This window comes from Cervus elaphus, chromosome 10, assembly GCF_910594005.1.
Source record: "Cervus elaphus chromosome 10, mCerEla1.1, whole genome shotgun sequence".
Lineage (NCBI taxonomy): Eukaryota > Metazoa > Chordata > Mammalia > Artiodactyla > Cervidae > Cervus > Cervus elaphus.
This window is the reverse complement of record NC_057824.1, coordinates 48436963-48458111: the sequence shown is the minus strand read 5'-3', so window position 1 is coordinate 48458111 and position 21149 is coordinate 48436963. Positions and strand designations below refer to the sequence as shown.

General features: G+C 50.9%; 1 protein-coding gene across 6 annotated transcripts in view; it reads left to right on the top strand.

The window, feature by feature from the left end:
* CUX1 (cut like homeobox 1) overlaps window positions 1–21149 on the top strand; it is a 348569-nt gene that overhangs the window by 235693 nt on the left and 91727 nt on the right. For all 6 annotated transcript variants that reach the window (XM_043915056.1, XM_043915055.1, XM_043915053.1 and 3 more), the window contains 2 exons: window positions 10078–10126; window positions 19361–19465. In XM_043915056.1, the coding sequence (XP_043770991.1) occupies window positions 10078–10126; window positions 19361–19465 (154 nt within the window). The remainder of the gene's footprint in view (window positions 1–10077; window positions 10127–19360; window positions 19466–21149) is intronic.

Here is a 21149-nt window from a genome sequence, read left to right as displayed (position 1 = left end):
TGGAGGAAAGAAGCAGCAACCTGGGTCCACAGTCCCACTGGCCGTGTCCTCTGCCCAGGTCTCCCCCAACCAGCCAGCTCCCAGGGGACCAAGCGCTCAGGGTGGCGGCCTCAGCTCCCTCCAGATCCCGCGTGGAGGCAGCTGCTGGGAGCCCCTTTCCTGGAGGGAGGAAGGTTGGGGTTCCTGTGTCCCCTCCAGAATCCACTTACTCTGTTTCAAAGAGAAATACTCATGGATGATTTTTCAATCACGTTCTCCTTGCAGAGGTGTGCCTTTCATACACGTCGTTTTTCCTTCCCTTTGATGAGTTAACTGAGTTACTAAGAGGTAACTGACTTGACTAAAACTAGCAAAGTACACCTCATCTGTATTCTTTCCCAGGGGCTACTCTGTAGCATCCTGCTTGTCTCTGAACGGGCCTTCTAGTCACCTCATTTCTGTGCCAACAGTGGTCAACAACCTACGTACCAACTTTATAGTTGACAGGTTATGATGGAGAGACACAAAACTACTGTGATGGCCTATGCTTTTTTTAATCACCTTATAATTTTGTTTGTTTGCTTGCTTGTTATTATGTTCAATTTCTGACATACGATAGAGGACAGAACCCCTAGGTGCCTACTGGACAATTCCAACCATGCTTTCCTGGCCCACCTGTCCTTACTGCCATTTTATCTTGAAGCTCGTTCCAGAATCCTTTCCTTTCACCTCTAGATGGTTTGGCCTATAGAGCCTCACATTCAGGACTCTTATTCTTTAATATAGCCACCATACTATTATCATAGGTGGTGCAGTTGTAAAGAATCCTTCTGCCAGTGCAGGAGATGCAAGGGATGCGGGTTCAGTCCTTGGGTCAGGAAGATTTACTGGAGGAGGAAATGGCAAACCACTCCAGTATTCTTGTCTGGAGAATTCCATGGACAGAAGAGTCTGGTGGGCTACAGTCCATGAGGCCACAAAGAGTCAAGACACAACTGAGCAACTGAGCACACACCCTATTATCACATCAAAAGTTAACTTCTTTATGTCATCAATACTTTAATTACCCCTAAACATCATACATGAAATTTTTTAAGTTGTTTTGACTCAGGATCCAAATTAAGACCCACACATTGCAATTGGTTGGTATATCTTTTAAGTCTCATTCATTTTTATTGATCCATCTCTTTTTCTTTTCCTTTCAACCTGTTTGAAAGAAAAACCAGCTTACTTGCCCTGAAGAGTTTCCCACAGTCTCTATCTTGTTTCCCCAGATGTAGTTTAGCTTGTTCCTCTGTCCTCTCATCCCTGCAAGTTTGTAGTTGAACCCAGAGGTCTGATCAGATTTAGACTGGAGTTCAGGGGCAAAACCTACTTCCTAGGCAATTGTGATTATAATCTGTTGTTTTGGGTGTCGAAAATTAGCTGTGACCAGAAAAGAAAGATCCTGATTTTCATGCACAACAATAATAATGAATGTGTGTGTGGGTTTGTGAAGTTTTCTTTTTACTCTCCAACAGTATTCTTATTTCGTCCTTGTGCCAGTTTCTTTGGCAAAGGCCTCACTATTCCTCCCCGGCAGATGACTGTCACGCTCCCAGATCTGCCCAAGGTCAAGGACCAGGAGGCAGTGGGAGGGAGTCCGGCCTGTCTGCCTGCCATGCCAGCCACGTCCTGGTGACCCGAGCCCCAGGTGCCATCACTCCATCCTACTTGTGACCCCGGCACTTGATTTAAGGGAAGAAAAGGATTTTCACACCAGAGTGCTCCACGTGGCTTTTAGAGCCACGGTTTTAGAAAACATGAGAGAAATGGCAAGAGGCATCCGAAGTTAATCCAGATGCTTATCCCAAGAGGCTTCCGCAACCTCAGGAGCAGCAGTCTCGTGAGCTAATTCTCCAGGCATGGCTGTCCCCGGGGCCCTACCCTGCGAGGACTGAGCCTCAGTGATGGTCACAGGCAGTTTCTGATCACAGTGGGTTGTACTTCGGGGAGTGACTCAGATTAAACTAAAGGAGGATTTATTTAAATTATTTCGTGTAAGCAAGTCAGTTAAATAGTAGGGCCAAAAGGGAAATTTCCGTCCCATTTGGTATTGATGAGGCTTCACCAAAATTGATTTTAATCATTACTTGTATCACATTTAAATATAACAGTCATCAGAAGGAACAAATTGTGGTTAATTTCTGAGCAAGCAGAGGTGACCTTCTGGCCGTTTAACTGTCTCTCGATACGGTTTTATTTGCAACGAGAGTAAAAACCACTATTTCCAGAAGGTCTGACGTAGCGGTCAAGCTCTACAACTGTTTCTCTGCCCAGACCTCGACTTGATCAGAGAAGGAGGGTCCACTCTGGGGTGACACGTTTGATTGGGGGCTTGAATGGATGCCAGGTAGTTTCACCCCAAAGCAGAGATGGCTTAACCCGGGTGGAAAATGGAGACAGGACCCATCATACAGCTGGGGGTTGTCAAGAAAACCCTTCCACAAAGGATGCTTTCTCCTCCCACCTCCCCAGTCAGTCTGTGTCGAGTGCTGTTTGTCTCCGGCTCTGCGGGCCCCGGGAGGGACGGGGAGCAACAGGGAGCAACAGGGAGATGAGCCAACAGCCCTGCACCCTGGCAGCTCACGCTCCCATGAACCTGGGTCTATAGATACTTCTTCTTCCAGGGAGAGTGTTTGCCTCCTCTTTCGAGAGCTACAAAAAGTGGTCAGAAAAACTAATTATTTTCCTTCTGCCAAAACGACTTACAGACTTTTTCCTTGAAAGTCATATTTACAACTTGGCAAAACAGCCCTCCACTTTCTGCTCTTTAGAATCCCAGCCAGTGAGTTGTTGCCTGTCACATGCAGGGTGGACTCGAGGAAATGAAGGCGTCGTAGGTCTGCGTCGTTCATCAGCCAGGATTTAGAGAGCGCCTGCTGTGTTCTCTGGGATCATGGCCGCGAATAAACAAGCCATCAGTACCTGAACAAGGTACTCAGAGGCAGAAATAAGTGCAATAAAAATAAATGAGCACATGACGGGAAGCAGGGCTGCCAGGAGACCCTCAGAGGACAGTGGGCCCTGGAGCCAAGCCCTGGATGGTGACAGCAGCAGTGTGCGGAGCTCAGCAGAGGGGACAGCCGTTCGGACAAGCGTGGTGGCTCTAAGGAACAGAATAAGGCTAGAGAACCCACAAGAGCATTTGTCAATGGAGCCACAAAAGGAAATGTGCACAGAATGCATGTCACTCGCAGACTAAAGCCTCAACCCCAGCTCGGCAGCTCCGAAGGAGCAGTTGTGCACTTGGGCCTTTTTGTCTGGATGGTTGGACAAGTGGGAAATGAAACTGGAAAAGAAGCCGAGGTGTTGATGAGAGGTCAGGATGAGATGGACCCCCAGGGGTCCTGGCCCAGAGAACACTGGGAGGGAGGGAGCTGGGGAGCAGCTCACCGAGCCCATCACGCAAAGGCAGGCTGGCTGTGATCTGACCCTGGGAGCAGGAGGCGGCCAGGGGCTGGCCTGCCAGGCAACATGTTGAAACCAATAGGTGGAATGTGGGTTCAGGTTTTTTGAGAATATCATCAAATCTGTGATGGCTCACTCTGTCTACAAAAAGAAGGAAATGCTTTCAAAGTACTTTATATGAGTTTACCTGACAAAGATGAGACAAAAGAAATCAGAGGCCAGACTCACTTATAAATATTTATGGGGAAAATTACTCAATAAAATATTAGCAAATAGAACTCAGGAGCATGTTAAGCGCATAATATCCACAACCAAATGGGGGGCAAGTGACTGTCAGTATAATTTACCATTTCAGCGAGTCAGAGGAGAAGAACCTTCTAATTAGCTTCATAAATGCTTAAAAGGTACTTAATAAAATCAGTGTCCTTCTTTTATTAAAAAGCCTTAATAAAATACAAACAGTTGGCTGTCGCATTAACAAAATACAAGCACATGTATTTAAAGCCCAAAATTAGCAAAGCGTTTGATGGTAAACCATTGGAGGCATCACCTGTGATGTCAGCCACCATCTGACATTAGGCAAGGGTCCCCACTGTCACTCTAGCTATGTGTCTGGGCTCTGCTGTCATGAGAGAAAGAAATAGGAGGCATAGAAGGGGCAGGAAGAGGCTGGCCTCATGGCGTGGTTGGGGTGGTTGCCATGGAAACAGAAGCTTGCCGGACTCCCACCCCGTGTGGTCCGGTTCAGTCTGGTTGTGCCTACCTCTGTCAACTGTTCTCTGCCTCCTTCAGGTTGCAGACCAGAGGTCCTCTCCTCCAAGAGCCTCTCTCCTGTTTGCAAAGCCTGCTGTCCCTCCTTCTGGGCTGTCCCTGAACCCAAATTCCCTGGTGTCTTCACCTCCCTGCACCTGCCTGAGCAGGCAGTGACAGGGTCTCCCATCTTTGAACTCCTGGGATGTACGGCGTCCATCCCTGTGGTCCTAATAGGGCGAATGTCAGCTCCCTGTGCACTGCCAACCCGGGATGTTTGTTTCCCCATCGGACGTGGCACATAGTAGGTGCTCTGTAAGCATCACTGAGGGCCAGCTGCCCCGCCTCCACTCACACCCCTGGGCCTCAGGCTGGTGCCACCTTCTTCCTGTGCAGCCTTGCCCCACCTGTCACACTGGACTCAGACCAGCCTTTCCTCTCCTGAGACCAAGTCCTATCTGTGTGCCTGTGTGCAGGTGGAAGAGGCCCCTTTTCTGAGGACCCTCAACCCCCATCAAGGTGATTCCAGCCCTATAGCCAAGACACCGTCCTCCTCCCTGGTCCTCTGGCTCCTCCTCCTCTTCGTTTTCCCACCACTTCTTTCTGCACACAGTCCAGCAAGCCCTGCTTCTGGGCTCCTCTGCCCCTTTGTGCTGGGAGCCAGGTCTGGAGACTGACTTGCCTTCCTGATGGCCCAGGTGGCAGACATAGCCTCCAGTGGGTAGGGCAGGCATTCACTTTACCAAGCATACTGGAGCTTTTTGCTTGTTTTTAAAACAGGGGGAATGGATCTTTAGATATTTCTTCCTCTTTTGTTTTTCTTTTATTGTTTTGTTTTTTTGACTGCACCACACAGCTTGCAAGATCTTAGTTCCCCCACCAGGGATCGAACCATGCCCTCTGCAGTGAAAGCAAAGGGTTCTAACCCCCCGACTGCCAGGGAAGTTCCAAATATTTCTTCTTTTGATGCCTAAGAGCTTTACAATCTAGAATTGAGGCTCTTGACTTGGGTCCAAGAAAATACACTGACCTTTGAAGTTCGCCCCAGACGCTTTTTCAACTGCTTTGTAGATGTACTTTGCTTAAATAGTTCCTGAAGTCGCAGGACTGTTTGGGATTGAAATATGCTCTACCCTTGCCCTGGTGCCATCCCTCAGCACTCGGGAGACTAGTGTGAAAGGAAACACAGCGTTTCCATCGTGGATACGATTTCCCTGCCGTCGGCCTTGACTGTGTCCTTTCAAGTTCCTCATAAAAAATCATGTGCCAGCCCAGAGACTAACCTGGAATGATCTGTGGGGAACTGATTGAATGAAACTGCATATTCCAGGCCCGGCTGAAATGATCTGCAGTCTGAAGCCAGAGCAGAGCACAATGCTGCTCCGGTTAATAGTTCAGTGAAAGCTGTTTTGTCAGCTCATAAAAAGGTGAGAGAACGTAATCTTTATAATAAATAGTTTTGCTGAGCAAACAATAACGTGCAGCTATTATGGACTTCGGAAAATAAATGATTTTAGACTAACGTCAGGCTCCAGCTCCAACCCACTGACGTGGTAGTTGAGCCTGCGAAACAAAAAGAAGGAAAAACCCCCTCGGAATATTGTTGACCGCCCTGCTATGAGAGCACATGCCATCTAATTCATAACTGTACTTTTCAGATAACATTTCTAGTTGCTTTCTTAACCCCTGGGCAGTTTCATGTGACTTGTTGAGGGCAGTTTGTCTGGTAGGATTCATGTTGTTGAGGAGGGAGGGGGGCAGCAGCAGCTTGGTGAGGAGTGAGTTGTACAGACTCGGTAGCAGATGAGTTCTAAGATTCGACCAGCACTGACAAGTCTGCCAGCACCAAGGGCTGCGCTTCGCGTCTCCAGGAGCCCTGATCACATTTTGGTGCCCAGCGGGTTGTGTTTTTCATCTCACCTTTTAAAAAGCATGCCCCCTTGGGAAGGTGCATCACTGAGCCTACAGACTTCTATAATAATCATCTGAACTTTCCCCCGTCCACTGCATCCATGGTTCCTACCACCGTCTCCTGTGGCTCTGGCCCCTTGTAGCCCCCCGGGCCCTGCTGTCTGCAGGGGAGCCAGTGTTGAATTTCCCGGCCCTGGAACAGCAGGACTCAGTGTTGGCATCGTCGTCTGAAAGCTCTGGAGATACGAGACTTGCTCTCATAATGAAAGGTGAGGGCCGCACTTGTTATCACATTCCATATTTTGGTCAGTTTAGCAGTTGCCTAGTAACCAAAGTTAAACTGACAAGAAGATGGAAAACTTGAAATTCATCTCCAGGGATTGCTGCAGAATGCCAAAAAGACACCTTCCTGTTTAAATGTGGCTAATTTTTTTTTTTAATCAGTGACTTGAAATCTTTCACAGGATTGTTTTTTGGGTACTGGGTATTGTAACGACCAAACAAAACCATTCACCTAGGAGGCACTCAGGCCCAGCCAGGCCCCTAAATCTGGCCAGATCTGGACATCACTTCCCAGACCCCGCAGGTCCCAGCTTTGCTGACCCAGCCTCTCTGTGAGGCCAGATCACTGAGAATACCTCTCTTTTCTAGTCCAAGCGTATGTCTGACCTTGTCCTGACCCCACGGCCAATGACAGTAGCCAGGCAAAGAGTGAGGGGTGGATTAAAAATAAGTGAGCGTGGGTCCCCGGACAGTCACACCTCTACCCTTAATCTCCAGAACAGAAGTTGGGGCATTTTACCAGGGGGATCACCTCCTCCTAATGCTGAGAATTAAAGGCAAAGCCCTGGGAATTTCCTGGAGGTCCAGTGGTTAGGACTTCAAGCTTCCACTGCAGAAGGCATAGGTTCGATCCCTAGTCAGAGGACTAAGATCCTGCAAGCCGCACAGCATGGAGAAAGGAAGGAAGGCGTGAAAGAAAGAAAAAGAAGGAAAGAAAGCAAGGTGAAGCTCTGGCCAAAGAGTTTTCCTGGTGGAAAGGCGCTATCAGTTTACTCTGGATACCTAGGGTCATTCCCTGCCTTTCCTTCCTTCACCCAGCAAAATGCATTGAACATTGCCATGTGTCTTTTTTGATTCATCCTGAGAAATGCACAGCAGGTCTGCCTCTCTGTGCCCCCCACCCCGCTGTGTACATTGCCAGGAAGAGTAGCTGGTAACCCCAGGGAAAACGGCCCCAGAGGAGGACAGCCCTCTCTGGAAGGCAGTCAGATGGGCCCGTCATATGAAATAAGTGTAAGAAATACACTCGAGGAAACATAAAGCAAAACCAAGGAATAACTTAATAATGAAGGGAGTGGGAATGAGAGACAGAAAAACTAAACCAAGGAAGCAGAGAAAAGAGACGGATCCCAGGCTGAGCACAGGTACAGGGGATCAAGCTGAAGAACCGTCCAGAGGGGCAGGAGAGGATCAGGACACAGCATGTGGAGGGAAAGTTTGGACAATGTGAAGGGCGGAAGTAGGTATGCCGACAGTAGCCAGATAATGGGAGAGCCAAACTGAGCAGAAGAATATCTAAATAACAGAGATAACTTAGCCAAAAGTAAAGAGGAAGGGGTTCGTGGAAGATATAACAGGAGAAATTCAGGAAACCCTCCCTGACTCCTCCAGCCCCAGCCGTTCCCCGTCCACCTCCTGGGTCCTGCAGCCACCAGCTCCCCAACGTGCTCCAGGGAGAAGGGAGACAGGGCACCTGGAGGTCTTGTTTTGGGTGCTCAGTAGCCAAGCGTTTCTGTCTGCCTCTTGTAAATGCAGCCCCGGTGGACTTTATGGGAGCCACGTCTGCCTGCACCCGTCCTGTGGCCGGGGAGCTTGTAGGTGTCTCGAAACATTCATGGACCAAATGAGTGAGTGTCAAATGATGCCAGCAGCTGGCAGTCTGGGCGGGTGGCCACGTGAATCTGGACTTGGTGAATAAGTAGTGAATAACTGATTTAAGTTCAAAACTGCATTTAAAAGTAGTGATTTGCCTTAGGAGAAGTTTGTTAACTTTTTATTGTTTTACACACACAATGAAGTTTGTGCTTCATCAGCAGGTTGTCTAGACAGTTTTCGGTTCTGACCGTCAAGTCCCCTTTTCTGTCACAGCAGATCTTAACACTTTCATGATGGTTTTACCCTCCAGAGTCACGGCAGTTTCTCTCTGATATCCTAGAGGTTTCCTTTTGAGATGGTGCAGGGAGATGTTTCCCAATTGAAGCCACCCCAGGCCTACCCCCAGCCCCACCCCCCGCCCCCAGCATTTCCCCGCGGGGCCCCAGTTTGAGTGTTTGTCTTCAAGACACTGCCTCCTTCACCAAGTTGTCCTAAAAATAACTTCATTTAATCAGGCCGTTTGATGAGGTGTTTCAGACTTTTCTCTGACGAGTCTGAAGGCAGGATACTGTTTCAGACAGATACCACGATCTGTGAACCCGATCACCAGGCGTCTGTTACCTTGTTCAGAGTGCCGAGAGTTGATGAGATTGCCTGGAATCACAGGGCATGCCTAAAGGCTGGGAAAGGCTCAGGGCCGTAGGAGGGAACGCACGATGCAGCAAATAGCAAAAACAGACCGGCCAGGGCCTGAGTAGCTTGTCTCACTCTCTGTATTAAGGGTGGGTGGTTAGGACCAGAGTAGCAGGTTTGGGGAACAGAAGAACCCTGGAGTCAGCCTGTCCGGGCGCCCCGACCTGCCCCAGCGGGTAGACTGGCCGACCAGCCCATCACTGGAAGGACCAGCTGCATTCAGGACCCTGACCGTCGGCTTAACACCAAGCCCTGTGCCAGCAGGTGGAGGCCACGTACACTGGTGGGGAGGCTGCTGCCTCCTGAGATGGAGCCACTGGCAGGGTTGGGGGAGGCGCGGAAGTAGGGGACGAGGTTCCCAGAGGTGGAGAGTGATGGGCCAGGCAGTACAGGTCCAGGCTGCACAGGGGTTCAGACGTGGTGGGAGCTTTGGAGCACAGGGCTGTGGGTGGGGGCCAAGAGCCTCGACGCAGAAGGACAGCCAAGGGAGTCCAGCACGCAAGCAGTCCAGCAGGGAGGGGTGGGCCTGAGTCCTGCAGATGGCAGAGCCAGCTCAGGTCCCCACAGGTCATGGAATGAGGCAGCCCCAGCCGGAGGGAGTCCATGCTGTAATGTTCCATCCCCTCTTTCGCGGGGGCTACTGAACCTTTCATAGGTAGCAGTCTTGACCTTGACCTCCTCACTGGGGCCACCATCGGGACCTGTCTGGGGCAGCGACTACCGTGGGAGTTCTGTTCAAACCTGCCACAGACTTTTGGAATTGTCCTTCTCAGTAGAACTCTGAGCATGGTTCCTCTCTCTCTCATGATGTTGTATGTTGGAAGCATGTATGTGCCTTCAAATTACTCAAGAAAGGACTTTCAGAACAGAAAAAAAAAAGCACCTGGCAACTTCCTGTGTGTGAGCAGGCTCGGAGATGGGAGGTGACGGTGACTCAGCTGGTTCATGGTGCAGACTGCAGAGCCCCCCAGCCTGTATCCCCAGCCTCTCCCCACCTCCCCTACCTGTCCGTGGTTCTCTCAGTCCTGGCAAACTTCGAATCATCCTTCAAAACCCAGTTCTCATATCACCTCCTCTGAAACCTTCCTGATTCCCTCCCCGCAAGGAGAATCCATCTCTGATTCCTCTGTTTTTCCAGAGCTCTCTGTTCAGAGCCCTGTTCAGGGCTCTCTTGGCAGGAGGCACTGTCTCCCCAAAGAGACTGGGTGCCCCTCAAGAGCACACAGGCTCTTTCCCTCAATGTAAGCCCACCTCCTGCCAGCAGGCATCCGTGTCCCCTCGCAGGTCTGCAAGCCCCACCCTGACACTGGCCTGGCCTGTGTGCCCATGGGCCATGCTGCCAAGTTGGGAACAGTGGTGGCCCCTGAGCCTGCCTTGCCCATCGACTAACCTGCTCTCTCCCTCTCACCTCCCCAGGGCCGACGAAATTGAAATGATCATGACGGACCTTGAAAGAGCAAACCAGGTAGGATGTTTGACAGCTTCAGACATAGAGTCACAAGAGCATAGCCCTTTCTGTCCTCACGGAAGGGGCTTCTCTCTAAGTCAGGAAGCCAGTTAGTCTTGTATTTTTCACATACACCTATCAAGGTTGATGCTTTTTCTGATGCCACGAGCTATATGTGAGAAGTCCCAGGTGTGATTTCCTTGGGAAAGTCTCTGATACAGTCCCTGCATCCCAGGCATCCTGTGGTGATGCTTTTTCTTTTCCTTCATCCATCTCTTAAGTCTCCACACTGTTCCCGTGACAGCTGTTAAGCAGCAGCGTTTAGGCCAACACGTCAACCCCGCAGCAGAGTCTGTGCCTCCACCTTCTAACTGGTTGAACCACTTGCCCTGGAGAGGGCTGCCAGCCAATGGACCCTCTCGTCTGATTCTTAGTCATCACAGTCATCATCCACTTTTGTGGAAAATACCCCCAGCGCTGTGTCCCACGCAGAATAGGCACACAGTATCCTCTAAACGGGACTTCCCAGGTGGGGCTAGTAGTAAAGAACCCAGCTGCCAATGCAGGAGACGTAAGAGACATGGGTTCGACCCCTGGGTTGGAGAGATCCTCTGGAGGAGGACATGGCAACCCACTCCAGTGTTCTTGCCTGGAGATCCAGTGGGCAGAGGAGCCTGGTGGGCTACAGTCCATGGGGTCACAGAGACTTGGCCCACACACGCGCATCCCATGGCAATAAATACGGAGCTGCCACCCTGCCAAGCCCGGCCCTTCCCCAGGAACTCTGCAGAAGACGAAAAGATTTTGCTTCAGCAAATGGTGCTACTGCTTTGAAAAGGAAGGGGTCTCCCCCTTTTATTTTATTTTCTTCTAGTCTATTTTTTTAGTGGAGAGAAGCAGCCAGAGCTGGGTTAGGTTTCTCAGCCCCAGAAGGCCATGCATGGGCAGTCGTGGCCTCTCCCCACTTAGTTTTACAGCCAGGCCACCCCAAGCACAGGGAAGCTTAGGGGAGCCCCAAGAGGATGAAAATCCTTCTCGAATCTGCAGTCTCAGCTCTCTGCCTTTTGAGGGTCCCACAGCATGACTGCCTCCCAGCTGGCATTCCTAACCCCTTGGCAGACGTTCAGGAAAGAGCATCCCTGTTTGATCTTTAGCTCATGAAAATACCCTGAGCTCTGACTGAAATGTGAAAGTCAGTTTATGCAGGAGAACGGACATGGGTAGTCTGGATTCCTTTCTCCTTTCGGAGGGTCCTAGGCCTGATCCATGGGGGGTGCTCAGTAGAGACACCCGGACTGCATCACCCCAGGTAGCATCTTTAAAATAATTCAATTTAATGTATTTACTTACTGGCCATACCGCACAGCATGTGAGATCTTAGTTTCCTGACCAGGGATTGAATCCGTGTTCCCTGCATTGGAAGTGCCGTTTTAACCCCTAGCCTGCCAGGGAAGTCCCAGGCAGCATGTTTGTGTAGTAACTTTGCTGGTCACAAGGAGAAGAGCTGACCATTCTTGAGTAACTTGCCTTGTGCATGGCTCTGTTCCGAACACTTCACATGAACCAAGCCCCTTAAACCTCACCGGTTTCCACCAAGATCAGTGTGGTTATGACTCCCATTTTACAAGTGAGCAAACTGAGGCCAGCAGCCGGTCAGTTGCAGGGTCAGGCCTGGAGCCTAGGCTCTTCACCACACTCAGAAACAGGGCTGGAGCCCAAGGGCTCGTTTTGCCTTTCTTTCAAGTTCCCCCAAACACCCATTCAGCTCCCTGCCCTAAAGCACTGCTTGTGCTCCAGTTCACAAAGGTGCCTAAGCATTTATTTACCCTAATTTACTGTAAACTACTTTACTTTGGCCCCTTTGTTCTTGTTCAAGTAGCACTGCTCAACTTTGCAGAGACCATACTTGATAAGCTTCCCTGTCACAGGACTGTTATTCGCATTTCTCAAATTTCCACCCACCCACTCTCTCCCCCTGGCTGATCCTGGGCCAGCCTCCCCTTCTGAAGGCACTCTGGGTTAAGCTCTGGTTTGTTAGCTAACCCGATTCTGTGCATATCAAGTGCTCAGGCTCCAATTAGTCCGCAGGTACTAAGCATATTTGGCAGAGGTGTGCTTTCCTCAAAATGCCGAAGGCCCTGGGTGGCTCTAGGTCCTCAGAGACGCCAGGTGGGACCCTGCAGAAGGTGCCGCCACCAAGGTGGCAGTTTGCTCAGGTCCCCACTCAGGACTTCCTGGCTGTGTGGCCTTGGACAAGTCTCTTCACTGCTTATATTTCTTTAAAAAAGAAAAGAAAAAGATTAACTTTGCAGACCTTATGCCAAGGAAAATTAACCCAGTCACAAAAAAAAGAAAACAAATACTGTGTGATTCCTTCTATATAAGGTCCCTACAGTCATCAAATTCATAGACTGTAGAAGGGTGGGTATCAAGGGCTGGGGGAATGGGGAATTATAGTGTTTAATAGGGAAAGACTTTCAGTTCTGCAAGATGAAAAAGTTTTAGAGATGGTTGCCCAACAATGCAAACATGCTTAACACTACTATAAAATCTATACTTAAAAATGGTTAAGATGGTGTATTTAATGGGATTGTAATTTACCATAATTTAATTTTTTTAATTAAAAAAAAAAAAACTTGTTAATGTTCGCAAGAACGGGAGGGAGGGAGGAAATGATAGCGAGTGCAGGGTAGACCTCAGAGAGATTTCAGGTTCGAGGCCACCACAGCAGAGCGGGCATCACAGTGCAAGTCACTCAGATGTCTCAGCTTCCCAGTACATATAAAAGTTACGTTTATGCTACACTGCAAGTCTGTCAGGTGTGCAATAGCAGTATGTCCGAACAAGCAATGAACACGCATACCTTAATTTTAAAAGAAAGCTATTGGGAAAACAGGATTGCCACCAACCTTCAATTTGTAAAAAGCAGTGTTTGGAAAGCACAATAAAGAGAAGCACGATAAAAGGAGGTCTGCCTGCACTTCCTTTGCAGGATTATTTGTAGAATCAGAGGTAAAATGCCCGGAAGTGGGGGGCTTCCTGCATGGCTCAGTGGCAAAAGAATCCTCCTGCCAGTGCAGGAGGCGTGGGTTCGATCCCTGAAGTCAGGAGGATCCCCTGGAGAGGGAGATGTCATGGACAGAGGAGCCTAGCAGGTTACAGTCCGTGGGGTCACAAAGAAATGGACATGCCTGAGCATGCATGCACACATGCCTGGAAGTGAGTGCCTTAATTCGTGCTCTGTAGTTGCTAACATAGCCAGGTTCACAGGGAGAATTCCAAAGTCCCACCCTAGGGAAGTACCAGCACGGTGAAGGTGTGGGGAGGTATAGGAGAGCCTAACCAGCCACTCAGGGCGAGTTCATAGCCGGATGTGCCTGCCAAAGGAGATTAATGCAACCTCAGGCTGCGTTAATAGAAATAGTCTCTGGAATGAAGGAGGTGATGATTCAGCACCCATCTGTAGCAATTAGTCCATGCCCAGGGAATTGTCATTCGTCCTAGAAACCTGGAAGGAAGGCAGGCATTCAGGGAGTGCTTTCAGGGTCCACTCCATGGCCAGGATGGGGAAGGGACCCCTAAGGAGGGAAACCAGGAGGTTTGGGGACATCTTTATTCTTTGGGGAGCAGAGAAAGAAAACAGAGGGACTTGACACATAGGGAACTTGGGATGTTAAGAGATCAGAAAGGGGAAGGCCTAGGGTGGTGGTTGTGGATTCTGGCCTTGCAGCTCTCCAGCACTGGCCGGGGAAGGGGTCGGGCTTTGTCATGGCTGAGGGCAGAGGCTAATGGGAAGGAGCTCCCCTCACCCCATGCAGGGAAGCTTGTTCTTAACAATGAGTCTCCAGAGGTACCTGGAGATGCCTTGGAAAGGAGTGAGCTCCCCGTCAAGAGCTATGTGAGCAGATATGGGCCAGACCTCACTGAGCGTGTGAGGTGGAGGATCAGACACAGAGCAAACAGAAAGTGCTTGGACTCAGTGACTCAGCAGGTTGACAAGGGTGACTCAATGAGGAGAAAAACTTCCTGGGTAGACAGGGAGGAGGGCACCCAGGAGGACGAGGAAGCACTCAAGGGTTCCAGGCTGTTCCTAAAAGCCACTTTGGGAACGTGGGCCCAGAGGAGGGGGTCCAGCCAGGTTTGGGGCAGGGGGCCTCATCCTGAGAACAGTGGAGCGTCACAGGCAGGAGTGAGACGCCGGATTTGAGTTCTAGACGGATTGCTCTGGCTAGACGTCGGAGAGCGGAGGGGAGTGAAAGGACCGGAAGCCAGGAGAGCAGTGAGCAGCTGCTGAGATGGATCAGGGCAGGGCTGTGCAGCGGCTCTGCCCCGCTGCGACAAGGCGGAGGCGGAAGCGGGAGGGAGGAGGGGCACCGGGAGCTGCACCAGGGCGGGCACAGCCAGACATCTGGTTCTGTGCCTTTCCCATCAGGGGAGAGCCCCGGGAGGAGCAATTTGCTAGTTCATTGGCATATAACATTATTTTTGCACTGGGTTTATAGTCAAAACGTTCTACTGAGACCTGAAGCTCTATTTTATAGCTAAAGTACTTCTCTTTCTAGTGAGGAAAAGTGGAAGAGAATCAGCACCAGGCAATTGGGAGCCGGGTTTATTTACACCTATTTGTTCAACTTTGAGATGCTTGTGTTAATAGTGTCCTTACTGGTGACTGTTAAGGTTCAGAGGGGCTTCCCAGGTGGCTCAGCAGTAAAGAATCCACCTGCAGTGCAAGAGACCCGGGCTCGATCCCTGGGTTGGGAAGATCCCCTGGAGAAGGAAATGGCAACCCACCCCAGTATTCTTGCCTGGGAAATTCCATGGACAGAGGAGCCTGGCAGGCTACAGTCCAAGGGGTCACAAAGAGTCAGACACGACTTACAGACTAAAAACAACAACAACAGAAAGTTCAGAGCTTTGGGGGCAGGAAGAGGTAGGGAAATTTGCTCTTCTGGCTTTTCTGAAATCATGACTCAGCAGTCAGCAGACTGTGACAGTCTTAAGTTTATAGGAGTTGGGTTTATATGGCGTTGAGTTAGGTCCAGCTTTCAGCCTGGCTGACCCTTGAAAGGAGAAATTCAAATCAATATCCATCGAATCCCCCAGAAACGCAGGCAGGAAGCCTGGACGGGCCTCCAGCCACCAGTACGGGGCCAGCTTGGGACACATGGCAATTAATCTCCCGGTGGGCTTTTCTGACCTTCCTCCAATAATATCACTGAAGTGGGGCCGCCTCTGGCCCTAGCTGTCCCCCACAGCACTGGGTGGTGCTGCTTTGGAAGGGTGACCTGAAATTAGCTGTGTGCTTTACAGAGCGATGGCATCTGTTCCCTTGGAAAGTTGATCGTTGGTCTTTGTAGTCTTGCTCCCTTTCTCTTCTTCAAGAGTCCAGGGCCTGGAGGGAAACAGGTTGAAGGGCCATCCCTGAGGAGACCTTGCCTTCTCCCAGAAATGGTGCAAAAGTGTTATTTGTACTCGAGGAATATGGCGGCCGGGAGAACCTCCCCCGAAGATGTCCAAATCCCAAACTCCACAACCTGCGGATATGTTCACTTACCTGCAGAGCAGAGTCAAGCCTGTTAATCTGCTGACCTTGAGGTGTGAGATTACACAGATGGGCCCTCCATAGTCCCCAGGGTCCGCAGAGGCAGAGAGGGAGGCAGAGGGGTCAGAGTGAGGGGATGCGAGGATTTGATTGGCCACTGCAGGTGCTGAAGGCCACAGTGAGGAAGGGGCCACAAGCCAAGGAATGCGGGCATCCTCTGTGAGCTGGAAACAGCCAGAACACAGATCCTCCCCCGGAGGCTCAGGAAGGGCCCAGCCTTGCCAGCACCTTGATCTTACCCCAGTGAGCCCTGTAGCAGATGCCTGACCTCAGAACAGTGACGTGATCAACTTGTGGGACGTAATAAACTCAGTGTGTGGGAGTTTGCTTCAGCAGCCTTGGGAAGGTCCTGCAGGGGGGACAGCCTTCCCTCAGACCACGTTCCCAGCCACGCTCATGGCTGCCGTGTCCTTGGAGGGATTTGCTCAGCTCCGGTGTCCCTGAGCCTGGGGCCAGGTTGGGCAGAAGGCTAGCTCAGAGATACACCACCTCCACCACCACTATCAACCATATAAAACCAGGGACCTCAAGGCCACACCTTAAATGGGTAAATGGGAAAGCCTGCCCGACGGGGGAGGTGGAGAGGATTCCCTCACTTCCCAGCCTTGTTTCTGGGGGAGGAGACACACCCCTTGAGAGAACTCGGGAGCACAGCCATCTTGCCCGGGGCCCGGGGCTCATGTTCCACACCGGGCCAAGACTGGTATCGCCAGCCCCCGCCCCCCGGCTGCAGCCGCCGGAGCCAGTGTCATACGTGCAGAATCGTCACTGCCCTATGCTGGCTCGACTAACAGAATTCTTGAAACGAAGTGCCCACAAAGCATCCTGCCTTCCTGGTCACAGACAGCTGAAGAGAACTAGCGTTTCACCTGAAGACGAGCTTTGGTCTCTCGTAATTGTCCCCTGAAACTTTAAGATTTTAAATTTTAAAAAACTGTCCTCATTTTAAAGGTAAGGAAAGAATAATTGCCACCTGAGGCAGCCCATGCCAGGAGGCCAAAATAATAGTACTCATCCTTCCTCACTGGATGCCTCTCACCCCGTGGTAGGTGCTGCTAGGCACCCAGCTTGTGTTATCTCCTTGGTCGTCCTGCGGGGCAGCCCTATCTATCTCTATGGACGGAGTTACCACCACAATGCACAGCAAAACCCTCATTCATTCACATGCTCCCCACTCCCTGCCCCACTCCCGTTTACTTTCCCTGTGCTTCCAGCATTTGCCCTCACTTCTCAGAAAAGGACAGAGAGTAAGAAACAGCCAGCAGATCTCTCAGGAGGGCAACCCAGGCTTGGCCAGGCTCTGTCCTTACCGTGGGGGGGCCGTTGAATCACATCCATGGTGCCACCAGCTCGGGAGCCCGGCCTCGGCCCTGGCTCTGCCTCTGCAGAGAGGACGAGGAGGCTGCCATCAGTGGGGACAAGGAGCTGCGTGTCTCCCACACCCATGGCCCCATGTCTGGGCATGCAGATCAGAAACCAGCCCCAGAGCCCGCCCCTCTCGTTGTTGGTTCCGGTTCTAGAAACGAAGTTTCATCCGGTTGAACTGTGGTCGAGGGGTGAACGGCAGACCCCGGAAACAAGTGATGTCAAGGAGCCAACCCAGCATAGCACCCCTTCCTTCCACCTCAGCCGCTGATGGTGGGGCTACGTCTACAGCTACAGAGGCTCACTCACTGCAGCAGCTCCTGGCCTCCACTCTCTCCTCCACCAGCTCTGAGGCCTGTTTTGATTTCCAGTTGTTCAGCTTTGTGCGGGATTAGCTGCAGAGCCATGGAGATTTTATGCCCAAAAGTGTAACTGAGGAGAAAGACAAGAGTAAACTTCTTAGTGTGTGCTCGGGCTCAGTCATGTCCAACTCTTTGCAACCCCACGGACTGTAGTCCGCCAAGCTCCTCTGTCCATGGAATTCTCCAGGCAAGAATACAGGAGTGGGTTGCATTTCCTCCTCCAGAACATGTTCAGGAACTTGACTTGAGTATTAGAAAACACGTGGCGTGGCCCATCTGGGAACAAACTCAGGGGGAAATCTTTTTCACCAGAGGGGAGTCATTCCTGCAGTTATCGTCACCCATGAGCCCCCCACTCCCCCACCCTCGCCCACCAGCATCTTGGCCACACTGGTCATATTGCTGCCTTTCCTAACATGGGCGCCTCAAGACAGTTTGCAGCAGAGGGTGGGAGGCAGCTGCTCGAGCACAGACGGGCCTGGCCAGGCGCCGTGGGAATTAGATGGAGTGCAATTCCAAGAGCTCCTGGAGCAGCATGGCCGGCAGCCTCCAGCACCACCCTGAGTGGGAGTAGCCACTGTTAGAAATACCGTAATTTGTCTGGATGCCGAGCAGACAGGGCCACACTGCCCTCGCAGGACCGCTTGAGGCTGCCAAACCCCATCCTCATACATCTAGACAGATCGGCGAGTACCGGGCAGGGTAACTTTGTACTTCTCTTTTCAAAAATTCTTTCTTAGCAATTAGTAGGTACACACTGTCACACCACACAATAAAACACATGAAATAGCCTTACTCAGCCAGGCTCTTCTCGTTCATCTTTTCTGTGAGCAGCATGTACGACTGGTAGAAAGAAGCAGCGATCACACCTCAGACCGTGTGCCCAGCGTCAGTTAGTGACTGCTTCCCACCTGTCTTTGCGTCTCGTCTCAGTCATAACTGTCAAATTGGGACAAGCTCATCAACAAAGCACTTCTGGACAAGTGTACTTCTGGGTGTTAATCCTTGAAAAGTCCCTGGGAGGGAGAGAGTGTTCCCATTTTACAGATGGGAAGGTGGAGGCTTGATGAGCTGAACTATGTAACCTGTCCTCATCCCTTGATCCCAAAGGCCCAGTTCCTGCCCACTGCACCGTGGTGCCCTCTTAGGTGACAGGCATGGGAGTGACTGTCCTCGCCAGCCAGTGGGACATCCTGGTTAGCTGTCTAGGGGCACTGGTATCCTTGTCCAGGAATTACAGCAAATGACAGAAGCATCCACTTGTTTCTCCTTCAGCCTCCTCCTCGTGGGCGCCTCTGTTCATCCTCGCCCCCCAAGCAGCGCCTCGCTGGCCTGGCTGGCTGGAAACGGCCAGCCTCGGCGTTAGAAAGCTTGGTTGGGTGAAGGGTTAAATATGTTGAAATAAGCCTGGTCCTCACAAAAGAAGTGGCATTTACACCCCGTCCGTTTATGGAAATACTTGCTTGAGGAAAACAACCACAACGTTGTGCGTGTTTTCAGGAGGAGAATGGCCAGAGTGTCTTTAATTCACTGTTTACCCGTGAGAATTACTCCCAGGAGTAATCCTGCAATAAAATCTTCTTGGTCTATGAGAATAGAAAGAAATTGAATCAAAAGACTCCATTTCCACTTGTATTTATTCAGTCTGGGAAATTCAGTGGGCCGGAGCGCTAGTATCAGCAGGGGATTCCTTGCTCCTAGCGTTAAATTACTGTCATAATCGCTCAATTATTTCTTCCTTGTACTGTTTAAAATAAAAATCCATCACATTCTCTGTGTTTTTTTTTTCCAGCATTTATTAGGTTGAGTGTTTGGGAAAATCAATTATAGTTAGTCAGGCATGAATTGATGAATGTTCTTGTAATAATTGTCAGTTGTTAAACCGAATGTACTTTCTCTTTCCACCCTTTTCGTTTCCTTCAGAGGGCAGAGGTGGCTCAAAGAGAGGCGGAGACCTTGCGGGAGCAGCTCTCGTCGGCCAACCACTCTCTCCAGCTGGCCTCCCAGATCCAGAAGGCGCCGGACGTGGTGGGTAGCCCAACCCCAGGGGCCCCTGTCGCCCTGCATCCGCACCTCTGTGTTACAGCCACTTTCTCCTTTGGCTGTGGAGCATCCCTTTGGTGGGGATAATATTTGAAATAGTCCCGCTGTCTTGGTGGAGTATGCTAGTGACAGTCTGGGGGTGGAAACTGTTTGAGGCAGAGGGGGAGCTTTGCTGGTGGTGCGTTGGTGCTGGTGGTCAGGGTGACGCCACCCGGCGCAGAGCCCGCAGAGAGCATCCTCCCGCTTAGGCTGGTGGGGGTTGGGGGGCTGCCGCTGGCAGATGGGCGGCACTCCCAAGCTGAAGGCTTAACGACACTGCACAGGAAGCTTGGATTTGGTCTTCTTCTGGACATGTCCTTCCAGAGTAAAAAGCGCTTCATGATGGGAGTGGGGGTGGGGAACAAGGGAGGTGATCACTCAGCAACCCACTCTGTGTCTGCATGATAGTCTGGACCTCGCCCAACATGCGTGCGATCCCAAGGAGCCAGGCACACACCTCTCAGTCCTCTGCCTCTTGATTTTCCTAAGATTAATGGAAACTGCTTTTAGCTGGAACTTTCCCAGCTCAATCAGGGCAGCTTTGAACTATCGGATTCCAGACTCTTCAGTGCTGTGCAGCAACCATCGACCCTGGAACCAAACCCCTGGGTTCCAACCCCAGCTCTGCAGTTTATCTGCTGTGTGACTTGGGGCAAGTGGCTTAACCTCCCTGAGTCTCAGTGGCACCGTCCATAAAATAGGTTTTCACCAGGGTTCTGGAAATTACCCTGAGTGAGGCCAGTCCCGCCACATAATCCGTCATCCGACAACCTTAGTGGCGAGTCTTCTGTGGTCAGCATCAGCGCTCTGGTCCAGGAGCCCCAGTTTCCAAGCCAGCTCCATCACTAGTTCACGTCCAGTGATGTGAACTCAGGCGGTAACACTTACCAGGCCTGAGTTTCCTGGCGTGCAGAGTAAGGAGGAAGTCATCCTGAGGATCCCTCAGCTTTGACGGCCTATGATGGGTGAATCACACTTATTGGTATCCTTTTATTTATTTTTTCTTAAGTTTTTTTATTTTCTTTTCTGACTTGGACTAGTTTTAAAGTTTTCATTGACTTTGTTACAACATTGCTTCTGTTTTCATGTTCTGGTTTTTTGGCCACAAGGCATGCGGGATCTTAGCTCCCCGACCAGGGATCGAACCCACACCCTCTGCTTTGGAAGGCAAAGTCTTAGCCCCTGGACCACCAGGGAAGCCCCTGTCCTTTTACTTAACAGACAGTTGGAGAGCCCTTGCTGTGAGCCGGGACCCGCAGCCGGGACCCGCAGCCGGGACCCTGGGAGAGCCAGGAGGGACGAGCAAGGCCCTCCCTGTGGAGAGGACAGTCGAGGGGGAGACGTCCTGCTGTAATAAGGTGGCACATCACTCTGACAGCCTCTCTACCACCCAGCCCATGAAGCGGGGTGTTGTCATTTCTTTATATAGATGAGGAAATGGAAGCTCCCTGGACGTAAACCCCTCGTCCCAGAATGTTCAGCCCCAGTATCCAAGCCAGGACTTGAGCAGGGGCCGCATCCACCCCAGACCAGAGCTTTAAAATTATTCCCCAGGAACGGATCCAAAGCAAAGCTTTAGTGTGAGGACCCCTTGTAAGACGAGATTTTAAGTTCACATTTAACTAAAACA